General features: G+C 64.0%; 3 protein-coding genes across 4 annotated transcripts; all 3 read right to left on the reverse strand.

Moving 5' to 3' along the window:
* Nucleotides 1-77: 77 nt before the first annotated feature.
* HCRT (hypocretin neuropeptide precursor) lies at nt 78-714 on the reverse strand (the record flags this gene model as incomplete). The annotated part of the gene is made up of 1 exon (XM_014885417.2): nt 78-714. A coding segment is annotated over one exon (456 nt), but the record flags the coding sequence as incomplete, so codon positions are not given.
* Nucleotides 715-1,826: 1,112 nt separating this feature from the next.
* Nucleotides 1,827-12,361, reverse strand: LOC106858639 (inactive phospholipase C-like protein 2). Of its 2 annotated transcripts, none has more exons than XM_014885405.2 (6): nt 12,173-12,361; nt 5,409-7,898; nt 4,983-5,186; nt 4,310-4,385; nt 2,776-2,885; nt 1,827-2,668 (listed from the first exon to the last, which is right to left on the reverse strand). In XM_014885405.2, exons 1-6 carry the CDS (start codon nt 12,359-12,361, stop codon nt 2,483-2,485), a joined length of 3,255 nt encoding a protein of 1,084 aa, XP_014740891.2. In that variant the 3' UTR covers nt 1,827-2,482. The 2 variants fall into 2 exon arrangements, with proteins under 2 accessions (XP_014740891.2, XP_088035843.1); XM_088179717.1 differs by lacking the exon at nt 12,173-12,361 and adding an exon at nt 9,553-9,784.
* A 1,134-nt stretch (nt 12,362-13,495) lies between these two features.
* On the reverse strand, nt 13,496-16,885 carry GHDC (GH3 domain containing). The gene is made up of 8 exons (XM_014885411.2): nt 16,346-16,885; nt 16,135-16,265; nt 15,484-16,060; nt 15,047-15,230; nt 14,887-14,958; nt 14,651-14,784; nt 14,442-14,530; nt 13,496-14,340 (listed from the first exon to the last, which is right to left on the reverse strand). Exons 1-8 carry the CDS (start codon nt 16,710-16,712, stop codon nt 14,140-14,142), a joined length of 1,755 nt encoding a protein of 584 aa, XP_014740897.2. The 5' UTR covers nt 16,713-16,885; the 3' UTR covers nt 13,496-14,139.
* Nucleotides 16,886-16,927: the final 42 nt, after the last annotated feature.

Consider the following 16,927-nt stretch of genomic DNA (forward strand, 5'->3'; position numbering starts at 1 on the left):
CCGCAAAGGAACGCACTTGCTCCGGCGGCTGCCCCGGCGCTGAGCTGCACCCTCCCCAGAGAGACAACAGAGCCGGGTGACATCAGGCTACCATTTATTGTAAAAGGCCGCGGTGCCCGCGGTGCCCTGAGCAGGCTGGGCCAGGGCCAGGGCTGGGAGGAGGTATCTAAAAGTGCTATTTACACTGAGCTCCGGCTGTGTGTCCCCGGAGTCCATCCTGCCAGGGATCCCCTCTCTGTCCCTCTGCCCCCATCCCATTCAGTAAAAGCTCCTCGCAGCTCCCTGGGCCTGGTTCGTGCTCAGGTCCTTCCCTGAGTGTCCCTGGCACTCCCTGGGGCCATGAGGGCTGGTGTCAGCACCTCGCGGCTCCGCTGTCGGCTGGGTGACCGTGCCCGCAGGGCAGCCCAACGTGTCGTGGCAGGTGGTGCTAGGCTGCTGCCCACGCTTGCCCATTGTGAGGATGCCCGCAGCGTGGTTGCCGGAGCCATGGAGCAGGCGGTAGAGTCGGCTCTGGAAGGCGAGGGGAACGCTCTTCCTCTTGCCCAGTGTGAGGATGCCAGCGGCGTGGTTGCCCATGCCGTGCAGGAGGTCGTAGACACGGCAGGAGCAGGTCTTCTGCCGGCAGCAGTGGGGCAGGCTCTGCCGGGCCGCAGCCAGGGAGCAGAACAGGAGCAGGAGCAGGAGGCAGGCAGCTCGCCGGGGCTGCCGGAGCAACGGGCAGCGTTAGTGCAGGCAGAGGCAGGGCAGAGAGGGGGGACTGCACAGCCCCAGGGTTGCCCCCTCGCTGTGCTCATTGGTGTTTCAACTCCCCCCTGCCCTGGTTGTTGCCCAGCCCCACACCCGAGGTGCACACTTCACTGCCCTGGGGCACGGCCAGCACCCTCACCTGTGTTCCAGCCAGCAGGCAGATGTGGGTGTCCTCACTGCACCCCTGCTCTGCTCCGGCACACAGCAGCTGTGGCAAACACCCTCCTCTCGCTATCCAGTGCCACGGGACAAGCACTGAAAGCACCCATGCTGCAGGCATTGCAAGTCCAACTCCCTCCCAAGCAGCCCCCTCATCGGCACCGCTACAGTCGGGGAGTCCCGGGGATTTGCTGCACAACTCCGAGCTTCCCAAGAAACCAGCCAAGCCCTCCCACACCCCCAGCCGTACAATCTGACCTCCCACCCATCGCTGTTCTCTTGTCCCCAGGGGCTGCAGTACCCCAGCCCCACCTTGGTGTTGGGCACCTCCATCCTTCCTGGGCTCTTCAGGTGGCTGAGCAGCTCTGGGGCATGTCCCATCGGGCAGCCGACAGCGCAGCACCCTGCACTGCCACTGCCACTTTATAGTGCCCAGCACAATAGTGCTGCCAAAAATACCGCCGGGGCAGCGGGGGCAACTGGTCTCTGGGAGACGTGGGAGCACTGTGGCCGGTAGCCCGGAGACCATCCAGGCCTTTCCCCTCATTTGCAGCTCCCCATTGTGAGGGTACTCACTGGACGGGGCGCCTGGCACTAATGAGGCAATAATTGCCCATGGGCTGAGCTGCTGGGCTGGCACAAAGAGGCTGAAGGTCAGCGCTGGCCGGCTCCGACAGCAGCGCAGTGCGCGGGGCCGCTGCTCAGAGCCCCATTAGGCTAATTAACCCCCCGAACAAAGGGGTGCCAGCAGCTCTGTAGCTCCCTGACTGACGTGGGGAGCCGTCACTCTGTGCTTGGCTGGTGCCAGGGAGGGATAGTGTCACAAGGATCCTGTACCCAGCGCCACCCTCCATCCCCTTTGGTGACACCATCCCATCCTGGTCCTGTGCCTGGAACAGAGGGAGCCACAGGGCACCAGGGAGGATCTTGCACTCTTTATAACACTCCACAGCCCCAGCCCGACCCCAGATCACCTCCAGCCTTTGCTTGTGCTGAAGTCCCTTGCCCTGGGGGATGAACCCAAACATTTCCCTGATGCCAGAAGCCACATCTGCTGTTCAGGGACATTCTGGCCCTACATCTGCTGCACCAGAGAGCCTCCCAGTCCCTCTGTATAATGGGGACCTCAGGGATGCTATGGAGGTGACAGGACCAGCCAGGATCCTTCCTGCCAGCCAGGTATTCCCCAGAGCTGGTGAGGGCCAAACCTACAGCCCTGGGGAGGGTGGGCAGGAGCCCAGACCTGGGACTGCTTTTCCAAGTGGCATCTGGCACAGCAGGCTGGGGGTACATGCACATGGGCACCGGGGTATCAGCATCCCCATTGGCCTCTTGGAAGAGTACTGGCTCCAGAAGCAGATGGAGGGGATGGATGAATCCTCTGGGAGCTTGGCAGGGCAAGAGGGAGCAAGGACATCTCTCCCCAACCTCTCCACTGAATTCTGGTGCAAGCCCCTCAACACGGCAGAGCACAGGCACCCAGCCTCACACACATTCCCCAGGCAGGCTGAGGCTCCCTGCTCCCGGCCCCTGCAGCCAGGGGTTCTCAGTCCGGGCCCCGAGCCCCAGACCGGGGTCAGCAGGACGCTGTGTCGCCACCTCCATCTGTCTCAGGGATGGGCTCCAGCGGGGCTTGCAGCCGAGACGGCTCTGGCGAAGCTGATCCGTTCCTGCCAATGCCGCAGGACTGTCCCGCATTGTGGATCTGCCACAGGTTGTCCAGTGCCTCCGCCTTGGCATGCTTGAGGAGGTCAGCCTGGCCCTGCGGGGAGGAGAGGCCGGGAGGTGTGTTAGGGTGGAGGCAGGAGGGTGAGGGGGCAGGGCAGGGCAGGGCAGGGCAGGGGTGTCCGCGCAGCCCTTGCCCCTCACCTTGAGGACAGTGATGTTCCAGGCGAAGCTCTCCAGCGCCTTCTGCAGCTTGCGGCCCCGCAGCCCTTCCTTGGTCTCGATGCGGTGCAGCTCCTTGTGGAAATCCATCCCTGCATTGGCAGGAGAGGTGCTCAGTGGGTGCAGAGATGTTGGCACAGGGACAGCCACCACCCACGACCAACAGGGACCAAAACAGAGGGACGTCCTTTGCACACCGTGGGGTTGCAGGCTGGGTGGGCTCCCCACTGCCCCAGCAGCCTCAAGAATCTTCCATGCCTCAAATGACGGGCCAACAGAACCCCCAACATCCCAGCACCACGGTCAGCCGCAGCCTGTGGCAATTCTGGACCCAGAGACCATGAGGTCTGGAAGGGCAATGAAGACCCTGGGCAGAGGCACAACTCTTGCACTCCACGGCTCATCTTGGGGGGAGTCAGAGCAGGGCCACCAGGCCCCCCATGGGAGCGCAGGCCCCGTCACTGTGCCCCATGTGACATCCCCGTGAGTGGGTGCTATATTTACCCCTCCTGACGCAGCACCGGCTCTGGGCCCACGCGAGAGCTCCCACGCAGCTCAGTCGCCCTCGCGCTGCCAATCACCAACGCCCACAGCCCCGCGCCCCCACTGCAGCTCCCCGGACCCCCAGCTCCTGCCAGCCGGCTACCGGCTATGCTGGCACCACAGGGGCTTGCCCACAGCATGGCCAGGGTGAGAGCAGGGACAGGCAGCACCAGGGCACAGGGGTGGGGGCTGCAGCTGCCAGATTGCTGCCTACCACCCCCCCCCCGAGAGGCTGCACACCCCAGAGTCACTCTGCTCTCTGCAGCACTCCAGCGCAGCAGCCAGAGCAGTCCAGGAGGGCACAGCACCAATCTGTGCCCTGCAGCTTGTGCCCCACTGCTCCACTCCCCCAGCGCTCGCAGCAGTGGCAGAGCTGAGCCAAGAGCTTGGGGAGATTTCCGTCTGCCGCGTAGGCAGGGAACAAACACGGCTGCTGGCAGCAAGGCTGGCATGGCGGGGACAGCAGAGCAGGGCCTCCTCCTTCTTCCCCAGCCCCTCCAGCTCCTGACACTCTCCCAGCCCCACAGGGTGAAGCCCCTGGAGCTGCTGGGGCTATCCCTGTGGGTCCCAGCTAACAGAGGGGCCACGCAGCCATTGGTGCCTGCAATGAGGCCAGAGGTCCCAGGCAGCTGCCAGAGTGGGGGCACCTGCGGGGAGGACCAGGGCAGGCAGCAGCAGCACCTGCCTGTGTGGGTTCTGCCATGTGTTTGGGAAGTCTTAACACTCAGTTGCCATTTCTGCCGTCAGCCCCAGCCTGTTATTTCTGGCACTAATTATGTTCTGGCGTTTGACAGCTAATGACTCTTCCCCGCTTCCTCATCAGCCTCCCCCACTCTGCTTGCTCCCTACCACACAGCTCTGCAGCCCACCCACCCTGTCCCAGTGCAGGAAGCCCTGAACCCCAGCACCCCAGAACATGCCTAGATCCACAGCCAGAGCCTCAGCAGAGCTGGGGCTGCCCTCCAGGACCCACCTGCCTGCTGTGCCTGGATGAGCTTCCCGTACACGGCGTCGGCAGACTCGATCAGCGTCCGGCTAGTCTGGATCATCTAGGGAGAGGGGCAGCATGAGGAGCTGGGCAGCCCTGGCCCTGTACCCCCTGGCCAAGTGGATGAGGAGACACTGTTCATCAGGGGCTGCCCCTGCCACCAGTACAGTGCCCGGGGTCTGGCCCTTCCCACCTCACCACACACGGCCGGGTATGGTGTGACCAGCACTTGGCCAATGGCCAGGTTCCCTTCAACACAAAAGAAGGAAGCAGCTCTGGCTGTGGCTATTAATGGGATTTCTCCCACCTGGTGGGACCACAGCAGGGGACAAGCAGTGCAGGCACAGGGTAGAGACTGCAGTGTCTGAGGGCTGGACAGATCTGAGCAAGTCTGTGCCTTGGCAAGGCTCCTCCCTGGGCAGCCCTAGAGCAGCCCCCTGGCTGCTCATCTTCCCCTGCCCCAGGATGGGTACAGTGAGTTCAGGGCTCCCCATCCTTGGACCTTCTGATGCATCCCACAAAACCTGCCTGGGTTCATCCCACAAAACCTGCCTGGGTTCATCCCATAAAACCTGCACCACCACTGGGTGCTAGTCCCAGTGCCACCGATCCCAGAGATCCTCCCCAAGGAGCCAAGCCCCGACAGGACGGCACTTACAGTCTCGTAGGCAGTGAGGACCTTGCGCAGCAGGTCGGGGATGGGGCCCTGGGCCTCCATGGGGGGGTACTGCTCTGCCAGGTTGAGGGTGACGCTGGGTGCACTGTCACTGTGCAGCAGCCATGTGGACACCGTCAGGATGCACTGCTTCATATTGGCAGCGGGTGTCAGCCCACACAGCTCCTTGAAGGAGACCAGCGCATTCTGCAGAGACCAGTATCCAGTGTCAGGAGTTCAGCTGGGAGGACCCCCAGGAGCCCCTCAACACAGGAACACCCCCATTTCCCACAGCTCTCTGCTCTGGGTAAGGCTCCTTGCTCACATTCCCCAGGAAAAGGGGGACAGCCTGGCTCCCCACCACTCTCAGTCCAGCCCCATCCTCCCCTGCAGAAACCAGATCCCCTGGTGCCTCTGCAGGGCCCATACCTGTACATTCTCCCGCAGGTCAGTGGCCTCCCGCAGTGGCTGGGTGGCCGTCCGGAAGACTTCATCGATGGCTTTGATGCCAGTGGCCTTGGTGGAAGTGTACTCCCGCACTCGGCGGCCCCGGCGCCCTGCCAGCCCCCGGCGGTGCCCCTTGCCCCCACCACGGCGGTCAGTGATGGCCACGTGCACAAAGAGGGTGGCATGGGGCAGGGGCTCTCCGGCCAGCGACTGGAGGGGGACATGGCGGTAGCCAGGCTGCAGGCACTCAAAGGGGATGGTGTACTGGGCAATGAACTCGTCCCCGATGTAGTCATCGTCCAGCACAACGAAGCGCAGGACAGCCAGCTCTGGCAGGTTGATCTGGAACTCCAGGCTCTCGTCAAAGATGGGGTTGTCCCCGCTCTGCAGGGCTGTCTTGGTGCGGTGCTCAGCGCAGTCGGCCGGAATGCCGTGGATTTCAGCACAGACATAGGGCTCCACAACCTCCCCCTTGGCTCCTGAGCCCTTGGGCTTGGGCAAGTTCTGCCCGCTGATGACCTTGAGGTGTAGGAGCTGGGCAGGCACCCCAGGCAGGGAGTCCTTGGCGTTGGCACTGAAGTAAGAGACCTCCTCCCGCATGATGGCCGGACGGAGGACGTAGCCACAGGCTCCATTCTGCCGGAACCAGCCCGCATTCAGGTCCATCATGAGCCCTGGTGTCTGGTAGTTCATAGCCACCATCTGGCAGCCACACTTCCAGAAATCCTGGGGGTTCATGTTGCTGGCATCGATGCGCATGGGGCTGGGGTAGATGCGGGAGAGGAACCTCTTGTTGTAGCTGACCAGCTCAGCCGGACACTCGTTGGCGAAGCGTCCCGCCTCCACCTCGCTGAAGGAGCACATCTCCCAGTAGCGTTGCCCACGTCTCGAGCTCTCAAAGTCCTGGAAGGGAACTGCCTGGCAGAGGCTCACCAGCTCTGAGAGCTCACGGCTGAGGCGCACCCGCCGCAGGCCACCTCCCTCAGGTGCCTCCCGGTCCTCCTGGCCCAGTCGCCGCGCCAGCTCCCAGCCTTCCTCCTCATCCGACACCTCCCCCTCGCTGTCCTCGCAGGTGGGCGGCAGCTTCTTGCCCTTGATGAGGATGCGGCCCTTGAGCTCCTCTGGCGAGGGCAGGTAGGACGCCATGGGGTTGGGGGGCTCCAGGTACAGCTTCTCCCCCAGCGTCTTGCGTAGGCACTGGGCAGCAAGTCGCTGCTGGGGGGCCGAGCAGCGCACCACCAGGCAGAGGATGAGGGGGTAGGCAGAGGCAGTGAAGGCATGCTGGTCAATCAGGCCCACCACGGCACGGAAGGGCACACAGGAGGCAGCTGAGGGGCTGGTGTAGACCACGGGTTCACCCTCAGGGCCATCCCACAGCACCAGCTCAATGCTGCGGCAGCCCAGGCCCAGGGCACTGATGTAGCCACTGATGTCTGAGCGGCCCCAGAAGTTGTCCTCCAGCAGGCAGGCGCTGTGGGCAGAGCTGATGTAGTAGTGGGAGAGGGGCTGCGCCATATCCTGGCAGACCTTGCGGTGCTGTGGGTCGAAGATGGAGCAGTCAGCAGAGAGCAGGTAACGTGTGAAGCCATCGATGGCCAGGTAGCCTTTCTCCCTGCCCTCCTTGGAGGGTTCATACTTGCTGACGATCTCCAAACACTTCTCCTCTGTCACCCCCTCCATGCCCTGCTCTACCTCCAGGAACATCAGCAGGTCCTTAACACCCAGGTATTCCTTGTTGCTGGAGAACTGGACCAGCAGGAAAAATATCTCAGGGCGGGTGCAGAGCTCGCAGTATGCCTCCACAAAGAGGTCACAGGCCACCTCCGTGCCAGGACGTTCACTGGCCTTCTGCAGTTCCTTGAACTTCAGCTCGATGGTGGAGGTCTTCATGCCAGGATTGAGTGCTTTGATCAACTGCACAGCCCGCGACACAGGGATGTGGCCAGACTTCTCCAGGTCAGCAAGGTCGAAGACAGAGGAGATCCAAGATGTCCGGAGGCTGGGGTGGCCAGTCCCGGGCGCCTCAGGGCTGTGCTTTCCATAGGACACCAGATAGCGCAGCCCCATCACCCAGGCACTCACCACATCTGCTGAGCTGGCCACCAGGTCCAGGGACTCGTAGTTGTCTCCATAGATGATGGAGAAGGCGCACTCGTCCGGGAACTGGTCGGAGAGGCCATTGCTGCGCAGGACAGGCGTCTTCTTGCCCACACGCACCTCTTTGACAGATTTGATCTCAATCTTGGCCTTCTCGGAGTCCTTCTTGGAGGGCTCCCAGCGCACGGAGCGCATGTCAGCATCCAGCACGAAGAAGCGGCTGTACATGCGGGAGTTGGAGCGCACCTTCTTCAGCTCACAGCCCTCCAGCATGAGGGAGATGCAGGCAGCTGTGCTGTTGATCTTGCGGTCATTGGGCATGGAGCTGAAGGACACTGTCTTCTTCTTCTGTGGTGGCCGCTGCCGGGAGCCATCCTGCCAAGGTGGGAAAGGGGCAGAGCCATCAGGACAGACAGGCAGCACACGCCCCACCAGTCCCGGGCATCCTCTTGCCCCATGGTTCCCCTGTTCCAGCCCAAAGCAGTGCATAGCACTACCCCAGGGTGCCCCAGCAACACGCTAAGCCCAGTCCACGCCAGTCTGCCCCTCTCCTGGGGGCTGGGAGCCAGCTCCAGCCCTGGCTTTCCTTACAGCTCACTGCCTGGCTTATTTTAACTCTGCTTTCCTTCCTTCCTTCCTGCTCCTGGCCCTGAGCTGGATCCTTCCCCACTGCTTGCTCACCCTCACAGGCACAGCCGTGCACCAGAAGCCCAGCACAGCCCCTGTCTCCTTGGCCTGTGGACACCAGAGGAAAAGAGACACCCGGCGTGTGATGCATGAGCAAAGCTGCTCCTAGAGAGCCTAAGACAGACACCCCACTCTTCTGTGAGAAGCAGAGAAGGACAGCCCCTGCCAGTGCCACATCCTGGGGACAACCACGGCCACGGCTCTGTCCCACAGAGCGCAGTCATGAGGGCATGGGCTGTTTGCTGCCAGACCTCTTGCCCACACTCTGTACTGCCTCACTACAGGGAGGGGGGACCCAGCTGCCATGGGGCTCGCAGGGGCAGGGGATAAGGGGGAACAGCAGGGCCAGGGGTATATTATGGGATGGATTTCATTAAGTAGCACAGTAGGAGGAGATTTAATCCACTTCTTCAAGATTATGGTGAGTCACCTCTAATCTGGTGGTGTCTCTGTCAGAGGCGGGTTCTGCTCAGCTGCCCATGTTGGAGGTGAGTGGTTGCTCCCCTCCAGTGCCCTGAGAGCTTCCACAGCTCCTGCAAGGAGCTGTGCAGGCAAGCACATCCCTGATCTGTGCCTGATCCTGGAGGGGCGGGATCTGCTCCACGGGGTCAGGCAGCCACAGTCAAGGGCATTCGGGATAAGTCCCACAAATGGATTTACGGTTTCCCCAGGGAATGGGGAATCCTCCAGGGATGCCCGGGACACAACGGCTCAGGGAAGGAGGAAGGAGGAACCAGCACCAGCCCGCAGCCCCGTGTTAGAACCAGGCATATCCTAATATCCCGGAGCTCGGATGTGGTGGCTGTTTGCATCCTCTAGCTGCCAGATTGCTCCAGGGAGCTGGCCGAGCTCCAAGACCCTGCCTCGGTGCCAGCCATCCCGGGTCGGCAGGCGCTCAGCGGCAGGTCATGCCATCGGCCAGCCCTGCGGGGAAGGACTCGACGCCGGATGCTTCCTGCATGCTGCAACCTGAGCGCCCCACTGCCAGGCAGCCCCAGCCCCCAGCTCGCCGCGGGGCTATGGGCACCGGGGGGGGCCGCAGCTCCTGCCCCCGGCAGGACCCCCCCGCCTCCCTGCAGACCCGCTCCCCGCCCGGCGCACCCACCCCGCGGCTCCGCACCGGGCCCCACAGATGAAAACAGGAAATCCATCCGGAAAGGAAACACGGGCGGGGGGCCTGCGTGCACCCAGCGCCAGGGACCTGCTTCCAGCTGTGCCCGCTGCAGGCACAGATACACCCCCCTGGCACCAGCCCCGCCGGTCCCCTGGCCACCCCGGCTCAGCCCGAACGCCCTCCCTGCAGACCCCCACGCTCCCAGGCTTAGATAGGGAAGGGGGGTACCTGCTGCAGCACTTTGGGGTGCAGATATATGGCACAGATCCAAGAGCGCCCTGCAGCACACAGGCTCTGCTTCTCCCCCTGCACGGGCAAGCAGCGAGCAGGAGATGCGAGGAGTCTCCCTCCCATTCTGCAGCTGCCCTACACTCCTCAGTGCGGCCTGGGGACTGTCAGGGAAGAGCCTCTGCTCCCTGGCAGCCCCTTCCCAGGCTGTTCCAGGTGCTCTTCAACCCGGGGCACAGCCCACGAAGTGCTGGGCGAGGCGCGGCAGGAGCAGCGCAGGCAGGTGACGAGTAAAGCAGCAGAGGAGTCGGGAGGAGACGGCGTCCATGGCCACGACAGCATGGAACACCTCCAGACAGAGGGCAGGGCTCTGGCCAGAGCAGGGATCCCGCTCACTGTGCCACCGAGCTGGCAGGGAGTAGGCAGGGCTCCACGGAGCAAAGCACAGACCACGATGCTGATGCCGACGCCGACCACGACCACGATGCCAGTGGTGAGCGTGGGCTTGCACGGGAGGGCACGTTCCAGCCCAGTTGCTTGCCCTGCCCAGCTCTGCAGCATGTGTTAAGCACCTCTTCAGCCAATTATCTCCTGCATTAGTGCCCTGGTGAGTGCTGATGCCCTAATCTCAGCCTCCACGTGATGGCCAATGTTACCGGCCATGTAACCCAATCTCAAAGCACGGGATGGAGAAAGGCCCATCAGTTGTCTCTCCCTTCCCTTTATCCTCCATCCTGGCCGTGAAGTGACTCATCTGCAGCTGAATTCCTCAGGTCCTGGGTCTCCCCACTACCCTATCTCAGGCTGGAAAGCGTGGGAAGGGGTGAGGGCAGGCAGCAACCCCGGAGCTGAGGCAGTGGGAGACCAGGCACAGTCAGGGCTTTTCTACAGTCGTTTGTTCCCTGCCAAGAAGAGAGCGACTGACACATCCACTCCCCGCGGCACCAGCTGCCACTCCCCGGTGAGGGGCCGTGGAGTCAGATCCCAGCAAAGGCACCACACAGCTCCTGGGGCTGGCACACGATGGGAAGGGGGCTCAGGGGACAGAACAGCAAAATGCCAGGGAAGGGACACCTCCTGCAGCAAGGGAGAACAGATACAATACCCCTATGTCCCTCTCCAGCATCCTCCCAGCCCACGGGACAGCCAGCCCCCTCCGCTTTCGGCCTGGGGAGAAAGAAGGGAGCAGGTCCTCCAGCCAGGGCACAGGGACACTGCAGGGGACAGCTCTGAACCCCGCTGCCCCAGGACCCCCTACCTCCACACAGACAGTGAGTCGCACTTTCATATTCACTCCTCCAGCCTCTTCTGGAAATCTCAAAAAATAACAGAGCCGGCAGCTCTTTCCACATGTGCCTCCACTGCCGCTCAGGCCCCAGATGGACTCGGAGATGCACAACGGATCAGCACAAGCTGGGGACGCTGTCCGGGTCTGACCTCCCCCCCGGTCCAGTGCCCTCCCCCGCCAGCGCTGGCCCTGGGCCACCCGACCTTCACGTGAGGCCAAATCCCGTGGTGACGCAGGTGGTGACAGGGATGTGCCCGCCCGGGCGCAAGGAGAGGCTCAACACTCCCATCCCGCAGTGCCCACGGATGGTCCCTGGGCAAGGAAAGATGCTGGTCCGTCCCGGGGGGAGCAGAAGACCCCGGCAAGGTCCCCAGGGAAACCGGTCACAGACGGTGCACTGGCACCAGCCTCTGGTTGCACGGGAGCACCGGCAGGTCTCCGTGCCGTCACCGCGTGGGCACAGCCCGGCCGCCCCCGCAACAGTTTGCAGCGAGAGCCCAGGCGGGTGCGGGCAGGGACTCAGGGTCCTGACACCGCTCCCCAGAAAACTGGATCCTGGGGACAGAAGAGCGGGACTGGGGCACCACGGAAACAGCCCCCTCACGGGGTATTAATAGCACCGGAGCAATCCCAGCTTAAAATAGGCTGCCGGGAGCAGGGAGGAGAGTCCCGGGCGGACGTGACCTATTGTGTCAGCGAGTACCGCCAGCATCAGCACAATCAGGGGGGTTCATTTAGGAAAGCACACGTGTGATCCGCTGCCCACCCAGGTGGGAGACCCCCGAGACCCTCCCTGGAGCACGGCCCCACCACGGCCCGGCAACACCGACACCAGGTGTTGGGAGCAGACTGCAAGCTGGTCAGGCCAGGCCCAAGGCTCAGGGCTTGTCAGGAGAGAGCATGGGAGAGCAGAAGCTGCTCGAGGGGCGGGAGCGGGCATTTTCTCACGGAAACCCAAGGGTGTCCTGAGCAGGACCGGGTGATGCTGCAGCCTGGCCATGACACTTGACAGGGCGACCCATGGACACTCCACAGAGCCGGGCCGGGCCAGATTGTGCTCTTGGGGACCCTGGGTCCGGGCAGGGCGCGGAGACGCCGTGTCAGTCCCGGTGTGACCAGCACCGCGGGCAGGTGGCGAACCTCTATCACCCGGGGATGCGGCTGCTCTGCAGCTCCTCGGAGCTGCTCGACGGGCACAGGGGGAACCGAGAGCCGATGCGGGGGGACGCGGGGTTCGGCGGGGGTACACGGCTCGGCACCCCAGCGCTGCGCAGGTGCCGGGCCCGGGGCGGGGGGGGCCGGGCCGGTGCGTTGCCGGTGCGGGGCTCTCACCTTCATGATGCTGGCCCGGGGCGCGGCGGGCGCGGGGCTCCGCTCCACCGAGTCCTCGCGGCTGCTGCTGCCTGAGCCTGAGCCGGGGCTGCCGCCGCCGCCGCCGCCGCCGCCGCGGGGCCCGTTGGGCAGCGGTGCGGCGGGGCGGGGCGAGCCCGGCGGCGGGGCGCCCCGGGGCCCCTCCGCCATCCCCCGCGGCCTCAGGGCAGCGGCCGCCGCGGGGCCCCGGGGCGCCCGGAGCCTGCGCCCGCCGCCGCCGCCGCTGCGGGCTCAGTGGCGGAGCGGGCGGGAGGCGGCGCGGCCGGGAGGAGGGGATGGGCCGGGCGGGGGCGGGGACGCCGCGGGGATGGGGATGGGGACCGCGCGGTCCCCTCGCCCTGGGCTGCAGCGGCGGGGCGCGCGGACGGGCACCGGGACCTTCCACCGCCAGGGCATCCCCGGTTTCCGCCCAGCACCGCAGCGCCCAGGCCCGGCAGCCGCTCCATCCCAGTGGGACCCCGGCCGAGCCCGCACCCTGCAGCCAGGCACGCAAACCCACTCTGGCATCCTTCAACCGGGCACCCGCACCCTCTAGCCTTGGTACCAGCAGCACAAATGAGCCTGCACCCAAAACAAGCTGCACCCTGCAGCCGGGCACTCAAATCGACCTTGCAACCTGCAGCCTGGCATCCAAATCCAGCCGGGCACTCAGCAGCCTGGCCCTGCCCAGCAGGTTCCACCCCACCAACCTCCCCTCCCACCGGGGTGGTACCCGGGCACAGCAGTGCGAGCAGAGACGCCCAGTGCAGCCCTGGCCCCACATCGCTCTGCCAGGCAATGCTTTTGTTGCAGGGGGCCCCCAGTCCAAGGCAAAGCTTCTCCCTGCCCGATCTGGAGCAGAAATTTTGCTTCAGTTTTTTTTCCAGCAGGGATGGGGAGTAGGCCTCAGCCAGGTTTATCCCTGGCGGGGGTCTCGGCTGTGCCTGGGGACGCTTTGCTTTGTGTGAGCCTTGTTCAAGACATCATCTCCTGCCCACGGCCCGGCTGCCCACCAGCAGCAGCTGCGGCACAGCAGGTGCCCCACACGCCCTTGCCAGCCCTTGAAATAACCCTTAATGAGCAGGAGAGGAAATGACCAGTCCCTCCCGTTGGTACACATGTGCCTCAAAGGCACAAAGAGCCTGGTGCCCCCAGAGCACAGAGGCTGCTCAGCTGGTTAAATATTCATGGCCTCCCCTTCCCAAGGACCCCCGAGAACAGCAGCAACTCCTCAGCCCTCAGAGCAGTCAGATTGCTTGAGCAATCTCTTTAATGAAGATTAAAAATAATAGCCTAAAAAATCAATCCCAGAGTGCAGTCCTTTATTTATTTTTAAAAGATAATCCTCTTTTATTTTGTATTTGGTTTTTAAAACATTAAAAGCAGCCCTCACTGGAGCTTATTCTTAAACCAGTGGACATGTACTGAAGCCCAGCTGGGGCTGCTCTGTGGCACCTTCCACCACCAGCCACCTGAGCCCTGCCTACAGTGTCCCTTCCAGGGTACAAAATGCCACAGAGCCCCAGTGCTCAGTGATGAGCCACGCCTGTTCTGCCCCTCCTGCTCCCACAGAGGTTTCTATTGAGCCCTCTACCTCAGCCATGGGCTATGGTGCACAGTGTGTACCTTGGGAAAGGCACAGGCACCCACTCCACTGTGGCTGCAGATTCTGCAAAGGCACTGAGTGAGGGGGTCCTGCAGCTGCAGGATCCCACTGCCCCGTGATGCTCCCAAGCTCTTGCTCCATCCCCATGGCAGCACTGAGTGGTGCCTCTTGCCACCACGGATCACAGTCAAGCTCACTGTCTCCATTTGCTCCACTCAGCCAAACCCTTGGGGCTGGGCACCCTTTTCCCCCCACCCTCCCGCCCCAGGGACACGGCCCCTCCTCAGAGGGAGTATGCCAAGCAAACCCCAGGGTGGAAGGGCTTCGGGACCCCTAGGCTGCCCTAGGAGATGACTGATCCCTGGACGAGCCGCAGCAGCTGCTCTTCGTGCAGGACCCTGGGCATGGGCTTGGGGGAGCCCAGTGCTTCCCGCAGCTGGGCGAAGGTCCCGGGCCTCACCAGGTGCAGGCGCAGGGGCCCAATGCTGCCCTTGAAGCGGAAGGATTTGTAGACGGGGAAATCCTCCTGGAGACATTGGTCCAGCTGCAAAGAGAGGGCAGCTGCCTGTGCTGGTCCCACACTGCCATACCAGTGTCCTTCAGCCACCCCACACAAACCCAGAGGAGAGCCCAGGTCCTGCTCACCTTGTAGCGCTGCCCCTCTGACAGGTCCCGCAGGCCCTGCAGTTCCATGAACACCTCGTAGTGGGGGGCACTGGGCCCTGATAAGTCACCTGGAGCAGTACCATGAGTATGTTAGAGCTGCCCCTAGCCCTGTGGACACAGGAGGGCTGCAGAGCCCATGCAGTGCCAGCTACACTTTTGGGGAGACTTGGACAGCTCAGGGAACTCACCCAGCAGGCTGCTCTCCACACAGACATAGTCAATCAGGCGAGCGCCTGGCCACATCCTCAGGGTGCGGCACAGGCTCTGGCAGAACTGCTCCTCAGGGATGCTCTCACCTCGCACGCTCAGCGTCTGGCTCTCCCTGCGGTGCAGGGACACTGGGTGGGTCACTGGCACTCTCCTGTTAAGACCCTGCCAGTATATGAGCCCAGCTCCCTAAGGTGAGGGACGGGGGTGTCCTCACCTGCGCACAGGTTCCACCACGGGACACTGCATGTGGAAGCCAGTCACCTTCAGCACGTCCCCAGTACGGCACCTGCATGGGCAGGGAGAGTGTAAGGGAGAGATGGTACATGGGGCTGGGGCAGGCAGCCCTCCAGGACTACACAGCAGGGAGGAGGCACCTGTACTCTCCTGCCTGAGCTGTCACAACCAGCCCATACTCGCGTCCTTCCCAGAGCTCATCCAGCAGCACCGTCCGTGGCTCCTTGTTGGCCAAGCAGGGCAGGAACTCGCAGAAAGCCCAGTCAGGGCACAGCAGGAATCGGGGTACTGGCTCCGCTGGCCAAAGGTTTACACCAAGCAGGGCTAGGTAGAGGTAGCATGTGCCAATGTGAGCTCCCCAGACCCCCCATCATTGCCCACAGAAGCCTCATCCCTCTCCAAGGGGTAGAATTTTGCTGGTGCCAGGATTGAGTTGTTTTCTGGTTGCAGGAAGGGAATGCAGCATAGAGATGCACCAGCATCTGCTGTGGCAGGGAGATCTGTGCTGCCATATGGCAGCAGTTCCCTGTGGGCATCCGGGGCAGCATGGGGACACACCAGCGTGGGGGACACTCACCTCCTGCTGCCTGGTAGAACGGACAGTAGAAGGGCAGCCCCTGGCAATCAGCCTGGCAGAGGGAGTTGCAGTAGAGCCGCTCTGCACCATGCACCGTCCTCACCACCACCACCTCCAGCTGTGGCCACAGACGCAGCAAGATGCCCTCGAAGCCACGGGCGCACTCAGCACGGAGCTCGGCTGCCCGGGCAGCATCAGGGATCAGCAGTGCCTGCAGCTGGTCCCGCACCTCCTCGGGTAGCCCGGGCTGGGGGCTCAGCCTGCCCAGCGCCAGCTCCTGGGCCAGCTGGGGCCATTCAGTGCGCAGGGCCACCAGCGCGTCGTGCAGCTCGGCTGCCAGCCCGGCCTCCAGCACATGCAGCGCACGCTGCCGCAGGGCAAAGAGCAGCTGCACCCGCAGCGCAGCGGCCCGCGAGGGCAGGGTGCCCGCTGCGGCCGGGGTGCAGTACAGGGTGGGCAGCGGCCACCCCGCCGGGGCGCGGGGACAGCCAGGGCTCCAGTGCAGCAGGGCCGTGCCCCGGCGGGTCAGTGCCCGTGGAAAGGAGGCGCCGAGGGCATCCAGGTAGAGCAGGGACCCCTGCGGGGGAGGGGAGAGTCAGGAGGGCACGCCCTGCGGGGATCCGCGCCCACCCCGCCCGCCGCTCCTCGTACCTGCAGCCGAGGGTCGGAGTCCCAGCAGCCGGGGAGCAGAGCCCAGAGACGCAGCGGGGGTACCGAATCTCCCGGCGCTTCGTCCCGACAGGGCTGCCCCAAGGGATGCCGCTCCTGGAACTCTTCCGAGCCTGCCGGGAGAGGACAAGCTGAGAAGGGCAACCACGGGACCGAGCCCTTCCGGACCCCCTTCCCGCAGCCCCGCGCTCACCGCCGGCCGTCCCGGTGCCGGTGCCCAGCAGGCGCCGCAGCCGCCGCTCCTGGCGCAGCCGCACGTCGCTGCCCAGAGCCTCCAGACGCCGCCGGTACCGGCCCCCGGCGCAGCGCAGCGCAGAACGGACCAGGCGGTGCCGCAGCCCGGGGACGGCCGTGGCCACAGCCACGGCCACAGCCGCGGCCACGGCCACCACCGCCGCGACCGCCACCGCCGGCAGCATCGCGGAATGCGGACACCGCCCCAGGGCAGGGACCCGGTCCCGGGCCCTCCTGGCCCACCCGGCTATTCCGCCTCCGGCAGAAATGACGGAGAATTTTCGCGCCCGGCGCCGCCCCCCTCCCCGCTTTACTTTTATTTTCATTTTCGCCTTTACACAGCACACCCGAAGCCCCCCGCTCCGCGGGGAATTCAACAGCAAGTGAGTCCCGAGTACCAGCGCCCTCTACCCTTCCAAGAGCAAGCTTCTTGGGGAAAACGGAGCAATTGATCCGGTTACCTTTCTTTTTGCCCTGTAAAACGGCCCCAGCCCAGCCCAACCCCTGCTCCCAGGGCAGCCTCTCGCCCGGACAGAGCCTC

This window comes from Sturnus vulgaris, chromosome 27 (genome assembly GCF_052056855.1).
Source record: "Sturnus vulgaris isolate bStuVul1 chromosome 27, bStuVul1.hap1, whole genome shotgun sequence".
In the NCBI taxonomy this organism is placed as follows: Eukaryota; Metazoa; Chordata; class Aves; order Passeriformes; family Sturnidae; genus Sturnus; species Sturnus vulgaris.